The sequence below is a fragment of the Anguilla anguilla genome, chromosome 5 (genome assembly GCF_013347855.1).
Source record: "Anguilla anguilla isolate fAngAng1 chromosome 5, fAngAng1.pri, whole genome shotgun sequence".
NCBI classification, from domain to species: domain Eukaryota; kingdom Metazoa; phylum Chordata; class Actinopteri; order Anguilliformes; family Anguillidae; genus Anguilla; species Anguilla anguilla.
The window spans coordinates 13111791-13129616 of record NC_049205.1 but is presented as its reverse complement, the minus strand read 5'-3'; the positions used below and the strand labels follow the sequence as shown (position 1 = coordinate 13129616).

At 43.0% G+C, this 17826-nt stretch overlaps 1 protein-coding gene across 1 annotated transcript; it reads right to left on the bottom strand.

Annotated features, from left to right (window-relative positions):
* Positions 1-35: 35 nt before the first annotated feature.
* Positions 36-15285, bottom strand: arhgef38 (Rho guanine nucleotide exchange factor (GEF) 38). The gene is made up of 14 exons (XM_035419332.1): positions 14943-15285; positions 10826-11010; positions 10099-10216; positions 9479-9626; positions 9234-9251; positions 8811-9010; positions 7302-7435; positions 6848-6952; positions 6407-6529; positions 4938-5255; positions 4403-4534; positions 3681-3882; positions 2183-2421; positions 36-696 (listed from the first exon to the last, which is right to left on the bottom strand). Exons 1-14 carry the CDS (start codon positions 15151-15153, stop codon positions 514-516), a joined length of 2316 nt encoding a protein of 771 aa, XP_035275223.1. The 5' UTR covers positions 15154-15285; the 3' UTR covers positions 36-513.
* Between the last annotated feature and the right edge of the window lie 2541 nt (positions 15286-17826).

Below are 17826 nucleotides of genomic sequence, written 5' to 3'. Positions count from 1 at the left end.
GAGACCATCTTCTAATCCCTCTTATTTTCGGTAGAAACAGGATAAATCTTTATTCATCATAAAGTAGCAATATCATTCAATATAGACACATCTGGAATTGCCATTTCATTCATTATAAAGTTAAATCTTCCAACAATTTGACAATATATTAATTATAATGATTCATATTACTTAGATTTCTTATATTTCTTATACATTTTCTTCATATAACAACTCTGTCAAAATACATTTGTTTGGTGAATTTATGAATGTTTGTACGCGTGCATTTCTGTATAAAACATACTAAAATATAACAGACTTCAATCGACATTCCACATTGACAATTCATGCATAACACATAATTAAACACTGCAGGTAGCAATACTAAGTGCCTCGAACGAAAGTCATAGTGCAAGGGTTACGCTTCTTTCACATTCTTATCTATCGGATAAAAATAAGAAATGGACAGAACAGAAAGACGGATTGGGGCGCGACGATCAGGTCCTATGCGGCTGTTCCTTCACTTGTCGGCGGCTAAGCATAAGACATCTTCCCGAGGTAGTTGGAGGGCACGTATCCCCTCTGTCCATTGGCCTCCGCCAGCCACCATTCCTTATTGCCGCTGAGATCGCAGAATTTGAGGATGCGCACGTGCTGGTACTCCTGCAGGGTCAGCTCCTGTTCACAGCGTGCCTGGAAGGCGTACACTGCGTAGAACTGCAATACAGACAGTAGGCATTTTCAATCAATAAACAGCCGACCAATCAATAAATTCACCAGTAAATCCGCAAATATACAAACCCAATCAATCAGTCAACAAACCGATACATTAATAGTACTCTTTTGCACATTCATAAGGTACAATGATCAGGTAGCGCAGAAAATCCACATCATAAGGTATGCCTTTCTAAGATCTTTATCATGTGCATAATAAAACAGCCAATGATTGGTGCAAAACAAATACCATGACCAATCATTAGTCATGTCATTTGTTTTGCGTGTGCTGAAAGGTTTTGCACATGCTAAAGGTCTTAGCAAATCGAGCCCCCACTGTTCTATATATTCAGTCAGCAGATGGCACTGTTGACACGCATCTAAAACACACAACTCGCACCGCGTTTCAAATAATTCCTGTCATGCATTTTCTATTTTATGAGCTCTGGATGCATTCAGTGTGGTGTGGGCACATATTTGAAAAGCAAAGATTCTTATTGGAAGATGTCAATGATCAAATGAAAAAAATCCAAAAGCATGACTGCTTTGGTGAGTCAGACTGCCAGTATTTGCAAAAGCTCCATTTTTTTTGTATTTTAATGTAATTGTAATGTAATGAAGATAATTTCTGAAAGATTCCCCAAGGATTACCCTGAACCTATTACTTGTGGAATTAATTATTATTGCTTCACTAATTAAAATGATGAGATCTCTGCTAAACGATCAAAGACACCCTTGGCACTATATCACAGCCTGAACAGGTGGTGCAAAACTGAGCATGTACTCAGGTATTTCTGAGACAAATACTCGATATCCATTCAAAAAACATTCAGGAAGTTGTTCAGCAAAGAATAATGTGTGAATACCAGCTGAAGATACAACAGCATATATATGTAAATCGTACAGTTACGTGTTGAGAAAATGTGCTTGTTTCTTACTCAAAGTACAGTAGAATCATCCATCGTGGTTATAGATAGCCATAAGAGCTTTCCTAAAAATTGAACCGTATCTGCTTGTGCCCTTTTGTAATTTTGGCTATCACAAAACAAACAGCATTTTATTTTATAAAGATGCTTCAGATACGTTCGATAAAAAAGGCAATGTGGACTATGTACTGGTCCTATATAAATGAAATTCAGTAAATACAGTGTCCCTGCTGTGTGAGATGTTTGCTCTTCATAGCACTAAAACTATCAAAAGCAGGTCACAGTTCAGTTTGTTCCATCATTTCATCTGCCTGAAAAGGCCACTAATCATCTGCACTATAAACCGGCACATTTCATTTTTACTGCCCTATATCCTGCTTTATGGGCCGGCTCAGTTTACAGTGAGAAGAATGCGGCCTGTGGGATCGCCCTGCTTTGACTGTGTGATTGCAGGGTTAGGCGCTGATGGACTTGCGTCACTCCTTCTCTCGCCGTGGCTCGTGCCGCTCGGCCCCCTTGTGTATCAAGCGCAGGCGAGAGGCGTGAGAGGCGCCCTCCCTCACCTGCTGGTCCTCGGGGTCCGGGTCCTCGGGGGACTCCGGCTCCCCCTGGAGGCCGGCGAGGGAGCCGCAGCTGCTGTTGGGGGTGTTGAGGCTGAAGCTGCGCAGGCTGCTGCTCCCGCTGCCCGACACGAACAGGCTGAGGTTGTCAAAGTCGTCGGGGGGCTCGGCCTGCGCCCCGCTCAGCCTCCGTCCCGGGTTGTACTGCTTCAGGAAGGAGGAGTAAACGTACCCCCGTGTACCTGCGCAGACGGAGCACAAAGAGAGGCCTGTGTGAGCTAGCGAAGCGCACAGCCCAAATGCGGCCCAGGCAATGAATGGTACCTTTGTGTGGCCAAACAATGGCTGTGTGTGTACCTTGCTGGCTAGCCTATATGAAGAAACAAACGGATCAAAGTAAGGTATTTTTAACTATATTACTCCCATCTCAAGCAGTTCCTTTAAAGAAATCGTTATCCACCACCCTTTGTATATATGGATTGTATACGTGTAACAAATGCAGGCCATGTCTTCAGCAAGATGTGTTACATTTCTGGCTGAACATGGCGGGGTCCAACATATAAAGTCATATAAATGCAAGAGTTCCTCCGCTCACGTCTCGTTTTTTCTTTTTTTCGTCTTTTGTGATCACAAATCAAATGCGCATACATTTCCCAGGTACTCTCGCCAAACTTCAGCAGCATTGAGGCTAACTTTAGGACCTACAGTATCGCGCGTAGGGAAAAAAACAAAAAAAACAAAGAGCTTCGCTTCACTAGTGTAATACCTCTGGGGTATAGTTTATGAAGCTGTGAATAATCTAAACTGCGTCAGCTCCGGCACAGCGAGCGAGAGGAGCGCGGCGGGGAGGCAGACGTGGAAACGAGAGGCGGGACGGCCTTGTTGTGATGCAGCGATCTCCCGGGAGTTTTTCCGCGAGGCTACTTTTATTTTATTTTTTTTCGCGCGCTGCGACGTCTCTGAAACCCGCGGGGAATTCCCGCGATGCCGACTGTCAATAGCACGTGCGTAAGAAGCAAGAGCCCGCCTCTCTCGTGAGCCACCTGCAGCCTGTAATTAGAGATAAATGCTGATGGCGGAACCGTGGGGGTTCTCGCCAAAAGAGAGAGCGTTTAGCCCGATTCTAAGAATCCCATAACCAATCTCCTCTAGGGCTGGAACACATCTTTAGCAATGGGGGGGAGGGTGTTAATATTTATTAACTATAGGGATAGGCTACCAGCTACAGCCGCTAGTAAGTAAATCAGGTAAAATATAAACACATCTCGTGTCAGGAAAAGCGGCAATTACACAGCTAGTGAAGCTAGTCAGAAGTTGGTTTGTGCGCAGGATTAGTGACTTTTGAGGCAGGTTTGCTGTGGGTTATTCATGTGTGTAGCAGATGGGCATATGTATGCATCCCCCCCCCACCCACCCACCCCCCTCCACTCCCCTCCTTCCCCAGGATCTGAGGCACAGGTGCAGCGCGGCGGTGGCAGCGAGCCACACGGGCAGCACTCACCGCCCGCGTCGACCAGCCACCGGCTGCTGCTGCCGAGGGGGTCCCTGTCCTCCACCAGCGCCACCAGCTCCCCCTCCAGCAGGCTGATGTCCTGGTCCTGCGTGGCGTTGCAGTTGCGCTTGAGCTGGTACAGCCGGTCGGGCGCGTAGGTCGACAGCAGCGACGCCCTCTGGCCCTCCGTCTGGCGGGTGACCTCTGGCGGCTGGAGAGACATGGCAGGCTCGTTAACTCTCCCCCCATGAGGAGGAGCGGTGGGTGGGGGGAAGGGGGGGGCGGGCGGTCAGGAAAGGAGTGGGGGGGGGGGGGGGGGCGGTACTTGTTAATGAGGCCCCGGGGGATTGTCAGCACTTGATCCAAATGAGCTCTTGTGTACCTGTTTGTCTTGAGGGAGCAGCACCCTATGGGTTTTCTATGTTGCCAGGCTCCTCTTTAATCACAAGCTGAAGCGCTAGCCAGTGTCTGCTGCTTCAGATAAGATCCACTGCATTGTACTTTAATTAAGTTTTAATTGGTTCTGTTAAATAAGATCGTTCATACGTGGGGGGGTGAAAATCTGATATAACTACTGGAATTCCCACAATAATCAATCACCCAGACCTCGATATGAGAAAATCTTTTTGTCGAAATTCCATTCAATGTAGTTAATTACTGCTTGAGATTTTGATGACTGACAGGTAAGTAAGGTATTCTGAAATGACCACAACATTTTTAGTTTTGCTTACCAATATTTTCTTAGTTTTATCAAAGCTGACTTTGCGCTCCATGAGCTTGGGCGCGTTGTCTTTGACGAAGGCCAGGTTATTCAGCTCGTCCATGATGCTGTTCTGCACTTCGCTGATGTTCGACAGGGGAGCCTGAAAAAAGCCCAGGCATAAAAGACTGGCACAGATGGCAAACACAGTGCCCTGCATAAAATGGAACCACATCCAGGGTTCTAAACATCGGCTAATGTATCAACACATGGCCACGCTGACAACGATTCAGGACACAGCCTGTTGCACCGATACAAGTAGCACAGCGACCTACAGACCCTCATTGTTGATAATAAAGAAGCGATAAGACAGACATCTTTTTCTGTAGGTTCCTTGGAAGGAAGTATCCACCAATCACTGTTAGCATTGTTTGTTGCTACCAATTTAGCTTCTGGTTGGTGGAGCACCTCTTCAAAGGTGTTCAAAGGTGAAGACACCAACATCCTACCTGTACGTAATTACTGTTCCTAACATCTGAGGTTAAACTGTGGACTCCTGGACTCACTGGTAACTGCTGTATTGGTGGGGCTTTCTGCTTGGCCGAGCCCATTAGCACCCTCAGCAGAGCGACCATGCAGTACACGCAGTTGGTCAGGATCCTCCTGGCGGCGTGGTTGAACCTCTGCAGCTCCTCCAGCAGCTGGGCGTTGAGGGCCTCGTAGTCCCGGCGGGCCACGCCCTGCTCCTCCTGGGACGAGCGCTCCATGTGGCTGCAGTAGTCCAGCAGCTTGTCGTAGCGCTTCTGGATGAGCTTCTGAGGGGCCAGGAACATGCCCTGCAGCGCGGACAAGGGCGATAGCACCAGCCGCTCCATCCTCTCCTTCTGGAGACACAAAGAAGCACCCGGAAACCAAACCGCATTAGGAACTGATAAACCTATAGGTTTATCAACCACATGTGCAAGGTGGGCAGGTGACTAGCATAGAACAGTTGCATAAAACTAGCATAGAACAGTTGTTTAAAATTTTTTTTAGTGATTTGTGAGGAACATATTAAAATCAGGAAGAGAGTTTTGCAGTCAATCGCAAAATTAGTTTGTGTGTTATGTGTGCAAGTGCGTGCGCGTGCGTGCGTGCGCAATTGCACACGTGCGTAGGCGTTGCTTCGGAAATAATCAGCTCTGGGCAGCTTCGGCTAATGATGTTTCCACTCGAAATAGCACAAAAGGAAATGTCATCAAATGTATTAATCCCAAAGAGAGGTTCCATTCTGCGCCTACAGGTGCACTCAAGATTGGGCAGCTGGACCATCTCTGCCCTATTAAAGCTTATTAATAACACCGCTGCGCCTGGAGTGTGCTGAGCAGCCATCTTCTGCATAAAGCGCGGAGCACGTCCCATTCAGCAGCCCATTATCACCGTGGGCAACAAATTAAAGACTGAATGATGGCAGAGGGCAAAATTGAGAGAGAAAGAGGCTGAGGAGAAAAAGGGGGAGAAAGCCGCCTTCCTCAGAGGAAATGGCCTTTAAATTCTCACTCCGCTCGGCCAAAAAACGGACTGAGAGACAGATCACTCGCACAGAAGGATAGAAATAGTTCTGTCAGCGGGCCAGCGACAAGAAGCATGCTGTGAGAAGCACCCAGGTGCAAGCAGGAAAGCCATTTAAGAGAGAGGGGGAGAGTGAGAGAGGGAGGGAGAGAGAAAAGATGAAGTGATTTCATTGCTGAAAGAAAAAGAGAGTGATACCCCTGATCTAGGCCTAGATTTAATCATTTATTCCTCACTTTCAGACAAATATAAGTGCTCATTTTTTATTTTTATTTTATTTTATAAAACTGTGTGGGGAATTGAAGCAATTGTTTTTGTGTTGGAAAAAAGCTCAGCAATATGTGTAGATATACATACAACATATGCATACCACATACAGTGTTGTCACATATGTTATGATCTGCTTCTGAGCTTCATAAAATAGTGCACCCATGCTCCCATTTGTCTCAAATCCACTTGGTTGCTGTTTCAAAACAAAACTCACAAAATGCTTGTATGGATCGCCGCCATTTTTCCTGTACTGGGAGCCATTCGTGTCGATCTTGTCTGGGTCTTTTATAATATTCTCCAGGTCCTGAACGTTGTGCACTGCGACAGAGACCATGTCCTACAAGACACAGAAGTGATGAATGAGCAGTGTATTTTCCCAGAACAAATGATTTTCTCACAAAAAACACCAATGTTAATTTATATTTTCTCTCTAGGGAACGTGTTTATTCCATTTGAAAAAAATGTAGAGAATTACTGAGAGCTAAAGTAAACATAGAATTTTTCTGAAGTTGTGATTTATATTAGATTTATATGGAAATGGGTATACTATACTGTATGACCACAATCTGATGTACAGTATGGCTTAAAGAATATAATTTCTAGCGTGTTCATATTGTATTTGCATTTCTGCTCATTTGATATAAATTGAAAGTACCTGGGCATGAAGGAGGTAAAAACATACGTTTTTAACCAGCTGTCTTACAGCCTTCTCAAGGCCCCGAAACAGCTTTTCCTCCCTGTCGAAAAGTTCATCTTTGACCTGAAACAAAAATAATATTCAAGAGTACAGCCATATAGTGCCCTGGTGGCAGCCATTTTACTTAGGCAAATGCAGTGCTTTCAGGTCCTTTCTATTCTTTCTATTATTCTCTTACTGAGGAACTGAGAACTGCAAACAGCTCCTGGGAACCAACACTGAATCTCCAGTTCAGTGGCAATGCTGTGGTTTCAGTGCTTGCCCACACAGTACAGGACTACATTCAGTCCTGCACCATAAAAACAGGCTCCACCAAAATGTTTTCAATGTCGACAAATGAATGGGGGCAGAGGGCTGTGAGGAATAGAGCAGTGTGTAGAAACAGGTGAGTTTTGCACGTGAGGTACTGTACCTGAGGCTCCACCCCGGTGAGAATCTTCAGGTAGCCAGTCAGTCTGTCTGATTTCTTGCGTATGGAGTGAATGTTAAACTTGTTCAGCTTGCCAATCAGGGTCCCCTCTTCCTCACTTCTTTTGTACTTCATCACTGGGGATATCAGAACAATGACTGCAGTGTGAAAACGTTTCATTAACATTTGTTTCCTCATTTTAAATACAAAGCCTGTTTTTTAGTTTTAGGGCAGGGGCGAGTGGGGAATGTTGGGCAGTGTCAAAAGTGTAGAAAGCGGAAATGAAAGGAATGATACACAATACAATACAATAATTCAGCTTAGCATGGTGCCAAATGCACAATGATGAAGACTTTAATGACTAACAATCAGGAATTTGATTCAAAGAAGAATGTATTTTAAAAATGGATGACGATGAGGCAAGAAAGGAAAGTTTTTGAGAAAAGTTTAGATTCTTTAAAGCTGACGCTTCCAACCTACAAGAACAAATAAAAAAAATAGTACATTTTTAGCTGAAAACTGTCATAAATGTTTCAGAAAAAAGACGATTTAATAATGACACTAGGTTAGTTAAGGCCTGCAATACAGTGGAACAACTACCAGCACAATAACACCTAACAAGCTTCCAATGGTAAAAGCTGACTAATGCCACACCAAAAACTAAAAAAAAAACAATACAATTCTACACTGGCAGTTACAGTAGCTATGATACCAAGGCAACTATGTACTGTTGGATTCTAAATTAAGCTGAAGCATCAGCTGATGCAGCTTTTTGTTGCCGAGTGATTAGACTTCACCTGAGAAGCTATTGTCCCATAGCTGATTACTCTTCTTTATTCTTGTAGGTGCCATTCCACAGTGATGGATTCCACATTCCTTTCTCAAGAAACCTAACTAGTCCTGATGATCCAGTTGGTTTGCCCACATGACTGGCAGCAATTCAAGTCTATTAACTGTGTCTGCAGGGAGAGTTACTCCCAGAAAGCGAGATCAGGAAAGCCTCAGGGCATGACTGCATGGGCTACTTGCTGGTTGCAGCAGTCCTACAGAATTAGCACATGTAGACTTATACTTTTAAACAATTGGTACAGTATAATGAATGATAGTGGTCATTACTTCACAGTAAGACACAAGTATATAGTATACATTGTGCTTGTGTGGATTGTGTATGGAGGACTATGCAAACCAAAGGGTAACTCTGACATTAGTGAGACAAAAAGGCTCGGAGATAAGTACGTAGCCCAGGCATATAAACCCACTGAAAGCCATAAGGTACAAAAGAGACTGACAGAAGCGGACCTGAACGAACCAGGAAAGTACTGATAGGGTATATACTGTGACTATAGGGTATATTCATGAATAAAGTCCCACTTCTGAGAATTTGACTGATAAAATGCAAATCTGAATGAAGCATGAGTGAGAAAAAAAACAAAAAAACACTTGCATCGCCGGCTCAAAGGGACGCAGAGGGGTGTAGGCTAGCCTGGGAAACCACAGAGTGCTGAGCCTTACCAATGTCTTTCCTCCTTTTGAACTCATTGATGTTGAGATTGATGATCTTGGCGGCGGTCAGGGCCTCCTTCATCGGCTGGCTGTCGGGGTGGTCATCGGGCGTGGCCTGCCACAGCTCCCCCAGCAGCAGAGGGTACTTCATCACCCTCTGCACTGGCTTAATCAGCAGTGAGCCCATGTCCAGCAAGTTTGGCTTCCCTCTGCCATCAACAAAGATGGATCAGGCAGGAGTCATCAACATTATCGTTTTTTTATAATGTATTCATACTCAAATATATAGTTGCTGATAATATGATATATTGCAAAGTGAGAGCTGGGTAGGTAAACCAGATATAGATGTCAGACGTAATTTATGGTGTGAAATTTGTATTCATATTTCATTTGACACCTTGAGATATTGCACAGTAGGTAGAACATACTTACTCACGGTCATATATTTGCCTGTGAAAAGAAAGAAGATGAAAGAAAATTAATTAATAAGGTCACCTGAAATTACGAAACAGGTGTATCTCTTATTACTGAAATTCAGACCGGTTTACAGGCTGTGTTTCAGCTTATTCACTGCAGGTTCCGTTGACATTACTGGGTAATAATTATATTTATGTTTTTCCTCCTAGTTCATGGTCATATTACATAAATCAGGAAAGGCCAGGGTTGGGGACTCTTACTTGAGAGATAATATACAGGTCTTGAAATGCTGTTTAATTTCTTCATCTTTTTCATAGGACTTCAGTAAAATGTTGGCATCATCATGCTGGTAGCAATACACTTTATAGACATCCTCCAGCACTGCTTTGGCCTGTATGAATACCTCACCTACAGTACAAAAGAAAGCACAAAATTGACATACCCACTGAAAACCAGACTGCTCAATTTTGTATTTCAAACAAGAGCCATGCAGTACACTGTCCAATTTTAACAGCATGGGATGTAATCTGGTAAAATATAGCTGGATGGTCACATTCTGGTTTTTATCTCAGGTTGGATTCAATTATCATTTATCTTTATGTTTGATTAAATGAAAGACTTGTATTTGTCTTTACCAACACAGATTGGCAAGTTCAGTAATCACCAAAACTCACCAAACTGTGTTTCTAAAGAAAACATAAACACGCGCATCTATTTCTACATCAAAGTAAAGGGCATGTAAATGTAAATGTTGAACTAGACCACTGTGAGCCTCAGGAGCTCAGCTTGGTTCCTGCAGAAATATTCCCCTCAGAGAAAAGCATATTTATCCTCATATTACTCTGTCCCCTGTGCATGCCCCGCCTCCTTCCTGACTCACCTATGACCTGAGTTTCAGGGTCAGGCTCTGCAGTGGCCTCCTCTAACCTGTGCAGGAGCTCGGCTGACACCTCGCAGACGGACTCCATGTTGGTGAACAGCCGATCCACATCCACAACCTAGGGGGTCCAGAAAGGGTCAAAATTACACTTCTTCATCATTCAGCCATTACTGAAGAATAAATTGCCAATGATGACCATAATTACTGGGGAACACTAAAAACCCCTCAACCCCCCCCCAACCCCCATCCCCCTACACCCATTTATAAGAATCAAACCACATTGGAAACTGTGATTTTCTTGAGGGAGGTTAACTACACACAGAGAAAGGACTTGCATTAGGAAAAGCACTATTAAATTCTTCAGCAACGAAATCAGCTAACCAAGGCGCACTGCAAGAACAGATACACTAGCGAACGTGGGGGCATGCACATCACAGGAAACAATTCTGAGACATCACACATCCTGTCTTGTACTTTCTGTCAAAAATAATGAGTTTGTCTCCCTGAATGATTTCAGACAAGGTCAACAGCACTCCCTTTTCTTTTCCAGCATGTGTGCAGTGTAATTTTCCTTTGACTGGGATATCCATTAATTCACAGCAATACAAAACCACCTTGGCATACATTAGCGATACAATTCAGACTTTAAAAAATCCATCTCTTTACCACGGGTCTGGTAGCATAACAGATGTTAATATACCTGTCATTAACTTCCCAGTAGCATTACCTGAGCTTCTCTGAGTGGCTGGAGTACTTCTCTGATACAAAGCTCTGTATCAGTCAGATAGTCTCTCTCAGTCTGCACCAGCTCATGGATGACCTTTGACCTTCTGATCATCTTCCTGTGCCTGACTTCCTCAGGGTCAAGGACCGAAGAAGCGAGGGGGGACAGCTCGTGTGGGGCCATTTTTTCTGAGTTACAAAGACATTGGACAAAACATTAATACACGGGTAATATCTGCTTATAGGTTGTGTCTGTACTGAGGAATGTCACATGTAATTGTGGTTGTTCAAAAGCAGCATTGATCAGTCAAAATTTCATTTATACTGTAAAATTAAAATGTGTTTCAAATATATTGCGGCTATTGAAATGTCCTTTTCGAATAAAAACAGTTGAAAAAATGAACAAATGATGTCAATAAACTCATGTGTGCTAAAGTGGTGCAAATGTGTGTTTTGCATTTGTGCGTGTCTATTTGTGAGTATGTTTTTGTGTGTGTGTGCCTGTGTGTGTGTGTGTGTGTGTGTATGTGTGCCTGTTTTTGTGTGTACGTTTGTGCATGTGTGTGTGCCTGTGTGTGTGTGTTTGTGTGTGTGTGTACTGTATGTGCCTTTGTGTGTGCGTGTGTGTTGTGTGTGCGTGTGTGCGCGCGACTGCCTGCGCGTGTGTAGCCGTGCAGATTTATCGTCCTTTTGTGCCGCGCACCCGATGGATTCCGACCTGCCGGCGCATACCAAGCAGCTCGGTTTGGAATTACAGTCAGGTTCTTATCGCGCCGCACGCCTAATCTGCCTCTCTCCGCCTGGGCTTTGCATCGGCAGGGCGGCGGCGGCGGGGGTTCAGGAAGAGCGATGATTCCGCGCCGCATAATTATCTCAATGTTCAACTTCCTCCTCCTGCCCCAGAGCCGGGAGCCGGGTGTCAGGTTACAGAACTAATCACCTTGGTGATGTAATGCCCGAGACTGCACAGGCATTCCATCTGTTCCAGCTGGGGAGGCATTTGACGTGGCGTGTCCAGACCCTCACGCTCCACACTCCACATGCTCAGTGCCCCCCGCCCCCTGATTCCCCCCCCCCCCCTTCCAAACTCCCTCCCAATATTTGAAGGAACACACTTTGGTTGAATCCCAAGTAAACTGATGCTCACTCTGTGCTTGCTTTAGAAGATATCTATTTTATGCGAATGTGGTATCAATCCAGCTTAATCCAGTGTCCACAGAGGCTAGGCTGTGTGCACAGTAATATTATCATTTGGCGGAAAGATTAAGCAGTAATTCAATTAAAACAAAAATAATTTAACTCTGGAAAGACTAAAGGATAAAGACAAAGTATGTGCCGATTGCACAAATACATTTTGAGCTTTTAAAAATGTCAACTGCCAATAGAGCTTGATCATATGACCCTGTCCCACAATTATTTTGATATATTAGTCATACTGAATTCTAATCTGTAGGCACAAAGTCCAACCTATTAACATATCTCAACTTTGTGAATAAAGCAATGAATGTTTACTTGATTGTAATTTGATTGTACTATTTATCTGGAGAAACAAAATTACCAGGATCAGTGACAGCTAATGACGTTATCATATACATATTCAGTCATATTCATGTGACATGTTCATGGTACACTTCGGTGTTAATGGCTAAAACGGGAAACTGGTCTCCAAAGGCTCCTAAGAAAGATCGCCATAATCGTGAAAACTCCCCCTGTGAGAAAATGACCACATGGTGGGTTTCGATAGCCGTACCGCTGCTTCCAAATCCCAGCTAATGGCCTTCTGTTTAAAAAAAAATGCAAAATACGACCAAATATTAAAACATTTTACCGAAGACCGGTTGAAGCACAGGTATTTCTGAATATCATATTCTGTAATACTATAGCTCAGTGGGCAGAGCAAGGCAAAAGTAAGCATTGTTCTTTCAGCGGTCCATTTGCCATCATTATGTGTTCTGCGGTTTAGTTCCAGGAGTAAAAGTTCCCATGAAAGAGGATACAGGTCTTTCACTGGGGTCCCCATTGAAACGTTTTAACGGAAATCTTCCACCCAGGCCAGGCCCATAAGATCACATGTCAGTGCGGTGGCGGGGGGGGTGGACGGACAAGCCTCCCGCAACGGCCGTGAGAAGAATAACTGTCTGGGGTGAATTTCAGCTCCCTTCCTCTTGAACAGTGACCATTTCCTCTGCAGAACAGCTAAGCAGGCTAAGACGGCGCTGTCGGTACACAGTGACCAGGCTCCATTCACCTCTCCATAGGCCTGTAGTGACCCCTCCCTCCACAGAGGACTAACATCTATTTGATGCAATAACAAGAAGTAAACACAATGAAGGGGCATTGTTGAAGCTTTAGACACACAGCCACCATAGGGGAAAACCTGCTTTGCAAGTGGACTGTGTGTTCAAAGGAAAGCAGAACACACATCTATATAGATCTGTTTGTTTTAGTGAATTTTTTTGTTTTCCTGCAGGAGGAAGCGAGCAAGCACTGCATTAAAACAAAACTGCAGTAAAGACATCAAATATTTGCCTTACAGGCTCAAATCAAAATGTCCAAGTCAGTCTGCATCCATATTTATTGACAGCCTTACCATTTTCCATGAATTTACGATTTACACTCCTTTCACGAATGAATATAGTGCAGTTATAATTGGTAGGGGTGTTCAAGTCACATACACATTTATTCTTACATCAAATGAGTGTTAGTACTAGGTTTTAATAGTGACTTCTGACGCTTATTCATAACAACATGCAACCTGAACAACCTGTTACACAGCAGTAAAGGAACTATGTTCAGGAACTATTTCCTCATTCAGAAATGTCACCATCATGTAAATATTTGATATGGTGACACAATTAATCATCTGTACTCAGGGAGGAACTAAGTTGATCCAGAAGAAAGACAAAATTAAATCATTTTATAGCTGGCAGTAGTTTTGCTCCTCGTGCTTTTAAACTGCCTTTTTAATATCTCATGATTTCACCATACCATTGGCCCAAACAGACCAATTTAGGCAAAAATAAATTGCTGACACCACTGATTGCTGTGCCACCTGTAAACAGTAGGCCTACTGACAGAGCAAATGTGATTGTGCTACTCAGCAAAGCATTGTCATGACAAAAACATGCGCACACTGAGCGACAATCTACTTTTGTTTAGGGTAAACACCAAAGTAATAGCCCTCGACATTATTTTAAGGGACACTGAATAATTTGTTTCACCGTAACTTGTCTTTAGTTTTAGGCTATCGAACGGTTTGTGAAATTCATCCATTAGCTCTACAGTACCCAGTAAAATATTCATTGTTAAATCAACTTACAGAGTTCATATGAGTCTGTTATGCCCAGACTACACTCATGTAATCTCATGTTAGAGTTGAATTAACACTGGATATTTCACTGTGTACATTATGAGTATGATCAATATTATTAAGAACAGGGAAATAAAATATTACTGAAGCACAGACTGAAGTCTATATGAAGCTAAAACAGCAATGAAAGGAGGTTAAAGGTCATTTTGACAGAATGTACAGCCTGAATGTAGATTTTTTTATTGAACAGTATATTTTATAAACAGCATAAAAACACAATCGCACCTTTAAAATGTTTTTCAGAAATGTTTTTGTCCCATCAGCACATCGGTAGGGTAGTTTGACTGGCACCACACACACACAAATCAGTAACCTAACTTTAAAATGCTTTAAATTCATGACCACTCCTTCGATATGTCCTTGGCCTGAATTGTAATAAACTGTTGTGACACTTATCTATTGTGATGTTTGTAACTTATTTTCTTCCGCTCTGTTCCCTTGCCCAGGCATCATGTGTGCTCAGAGGCTTTAGCACAGTTTGCATATATGACATCATTCCTATGGGAATGGTTCCTGTTCCATCACATAACAACGCAACAGGTGTTGTGGGGCAAACAACTACAGCGCCAGTACCCCCCCTTACTTTTTTCCCCTTTCACTTCAAGTTAAGAAAACAAATCGTCCTGGAGTCTTCTGCAGGTGAAACTAGCCACATTAATATAATTCAGCCCAGATTTTACATTATAAATCCAGAGGCCTTGGCAGCCTATAGCTTGTGAGAATTTTTATGGCCTGCAGATAAGGTGATTACCTTTGAGTTTACTGCTGTATTCTGTCTTATCGGACTGGCTCCTCCTCACTAGCGTCCCGATGTTGATGTCACCCTTCTCGCAGTCATCAGCCACAATGGTGTCTGTCTTCCTCCTTTCCAGGTACCTCTGGAACAGCCTGGTTCTCCTCTTTATTCCTTTATCCTTCTCCTTCTCCTTAGCTTCAGAGGTGCTGGCCTCCTTAGGATCCATGGCCAAGCCCCTGATCTCCCACCTCTGCCCAACCAAAGGACAGAGTTTCTAGGGAGCCTGACTGCCTGAGAAGTGCAACAGGTGGATCAGTGCACTGTGCACCGGCTGCCAGCTCCACAGAGGTAGATCCTCCCCCTTTTGCCAAGGCATACCTGTCACAGGAGAGACCTGTAGCTCCACCCCCTCTAACTAAGGAATACCTGTCACAGAAGAGACCTGTAGCTCCAACCCCTTTAACCAAGGCACACCTGTCACAGGAGAGGTCCTCCCCCTCTGACTGTGGAATACCTTTAAAAGGACAGGCCTGTGGCCCCTCCCTCTGCAGCGTGTCTGTCACAAGAGAAGCCCGTAGCTGCATAGCGACGACTGGAGAAGAGAGGAGGTGAGAGAAGCAGTCGCACATTAACGATCAAAACAATTTTAACACTTGATTTTTATACCAAGTTACCCACTTCTATTTACAGTCTGACCTGGTGGAATGTAAAATGTGCAATATTAACTGAAATGCTCACTAGTGATATAGTAAAGCATTTGCATCTACCAAGCACGTGCAATGTAAATTATGGAGAAGGAGTTTGCATAGTAAGAAGTTGATCGTCTGTCTGACATTCAAGCCCCTTCTGGAGTAAATATCTGGGTGTACAAAGAGTAAACTGTATGCACAACTACCCTGTTTTCTTTTCAGTTTCCCAGCCTATTTTCCTTAGGAAGCTTGTGTTCACACTGTAAGATTGAATGAATAAAACCATAGTGGAAGGGCTGTTTAAAAACATTTCAATCAGATTTCCACGTTGATATTCATTTGCAGAGCAGATATTTCAATTTATTCCAAAGATTGTTTGAACACAATCAAACAGAAAATTCTAAATACTGTGCACAAAAAAATAAAAGGAAGAAGTTTTGCAAGAGGATAAAATGCTTTGAACGTATGTCCATTTATAAGAAAGAACCTTATAATCCCATCACCATGTTAAGTTTTATCCAATTTCCTCAAATTACATACTCAACGCCCTGTCATATTAAAGCAATAAAATAAGCATAATAACAAATTGTATGGATTAAAAATTATTATTATTATTTTTTTTTTTTTACTTTTAAAAGGAGCTCCTACATGTGCATTATCATGTACATACATGCACAAATGCATGCACACACACACACACACACACACGTATACATGTATATATATATATATATGTTGATATTGCTTACTGTTCACACCTAAGGAAGCTGTAAACAATAGACAGCTGCAGTATAACAAGGTTGGAGAGCGTTAAAAAAGCACATCATTTTTAATTACCTGGTTAGTGGTTGATACGTCTTCAGTTTGTGCTCCATCTTTTAGTTTTCTGCTCTAGTGGATACAGATGGGTGTATGAGAGCCATACAGCAGTAAAGCACAGAAAAAAATGTTTTAAGTCACCTAGCAAATGCATTGTGCAAAATAACAACAAAGGAGCATAACAATAACATGAATAATATTAATAAAAAAATAATAATGGTGGTGCAGTGGCTAGCACTGTTGCCTCACAGCAAGAAGGTCCTGGGTTTGAATCCGGCCTGGGCCTTTCTGTGTGGAATTTGCATGTTCTGCCTGTGTCCGCGTGGGTTTCCTCCGGGTACTCTGGTTTCCTTCCACAGTCCAAAGGTAGGCTAACCGGAGACTCTAAAGTGCCAGTAGGTATGAGTGTGTGAGTGAATGGTATGTGTGCCCTGCGATAGATTGACGTCCTGTCCAGGGTGTATTCCTGCCTCTCGCACAATGCACGCTGGCATAGGTTCCAGCACCCCCCATGACCCTGCCCAGGATAAGCGGGTATAGATAATGGATGGACAGATAATAATAATAATAATAATAATAAGTATTAAAAAGCAAATTGTGCTGCACTTGCTGTAGCTCTTTTGTTTAATATTCTTACTTAGAAGAGAAGAAATGTAGTGCAATACAGTAAGCTCAACATTTTAAAGAGCAATTTAAAGTCAATTCATTGACATTGTTGTTGCAAAACAAATGTAACCAATTTAACAAGGGAGCTTTATTTTTAAATTTTGCATTTATTTTTTATATTCCAACATGAATATTGTGCTATTTTAATGAACTGCTTATATGACACACTGAACACAATTGCTGTAGTAAAATAGCACCAGTACTAACAATACTTTTTCATCTTCAAATAATAATCAAACCTTATTGCCACTTCCAGGCTATTTAAAAACACCGTGTGAGTTATAATGTGGTATTCATCCTCACCAGTACTACAGCTCTCCTTTAATCTAGATATTACGGGAGTGCTTGCCCAGAGCTCTTCTACTGCAAGAAGCCTCAGGGTAATCCTAGATGACCAGCTCACCTTCTCTGACCATATAGCCACAGTGAGTTGGGCATATAGGCTCCGTCCATACAACATCTGAAGAATTTCCCTGTCATAATGCCTGTACTGGCCCAACAGTGGTGGAAGGGACTTCCCAAAAGGGTCCCAAAATGGTCAGGAAAGCAAAAACATTGACTATTTTCTGACAGACTGAAGACCCACCTCTTCTGACTGCAACTTATTTCCCCTCCCATTCCCACACCATAACACTTCCTCCTTTTGTATTAATTATTAATTTATGGACTAATTAATTTTGTAACTTATCATAGGTAAATTGTACTGGTGCTTAGCAATGTTGTAT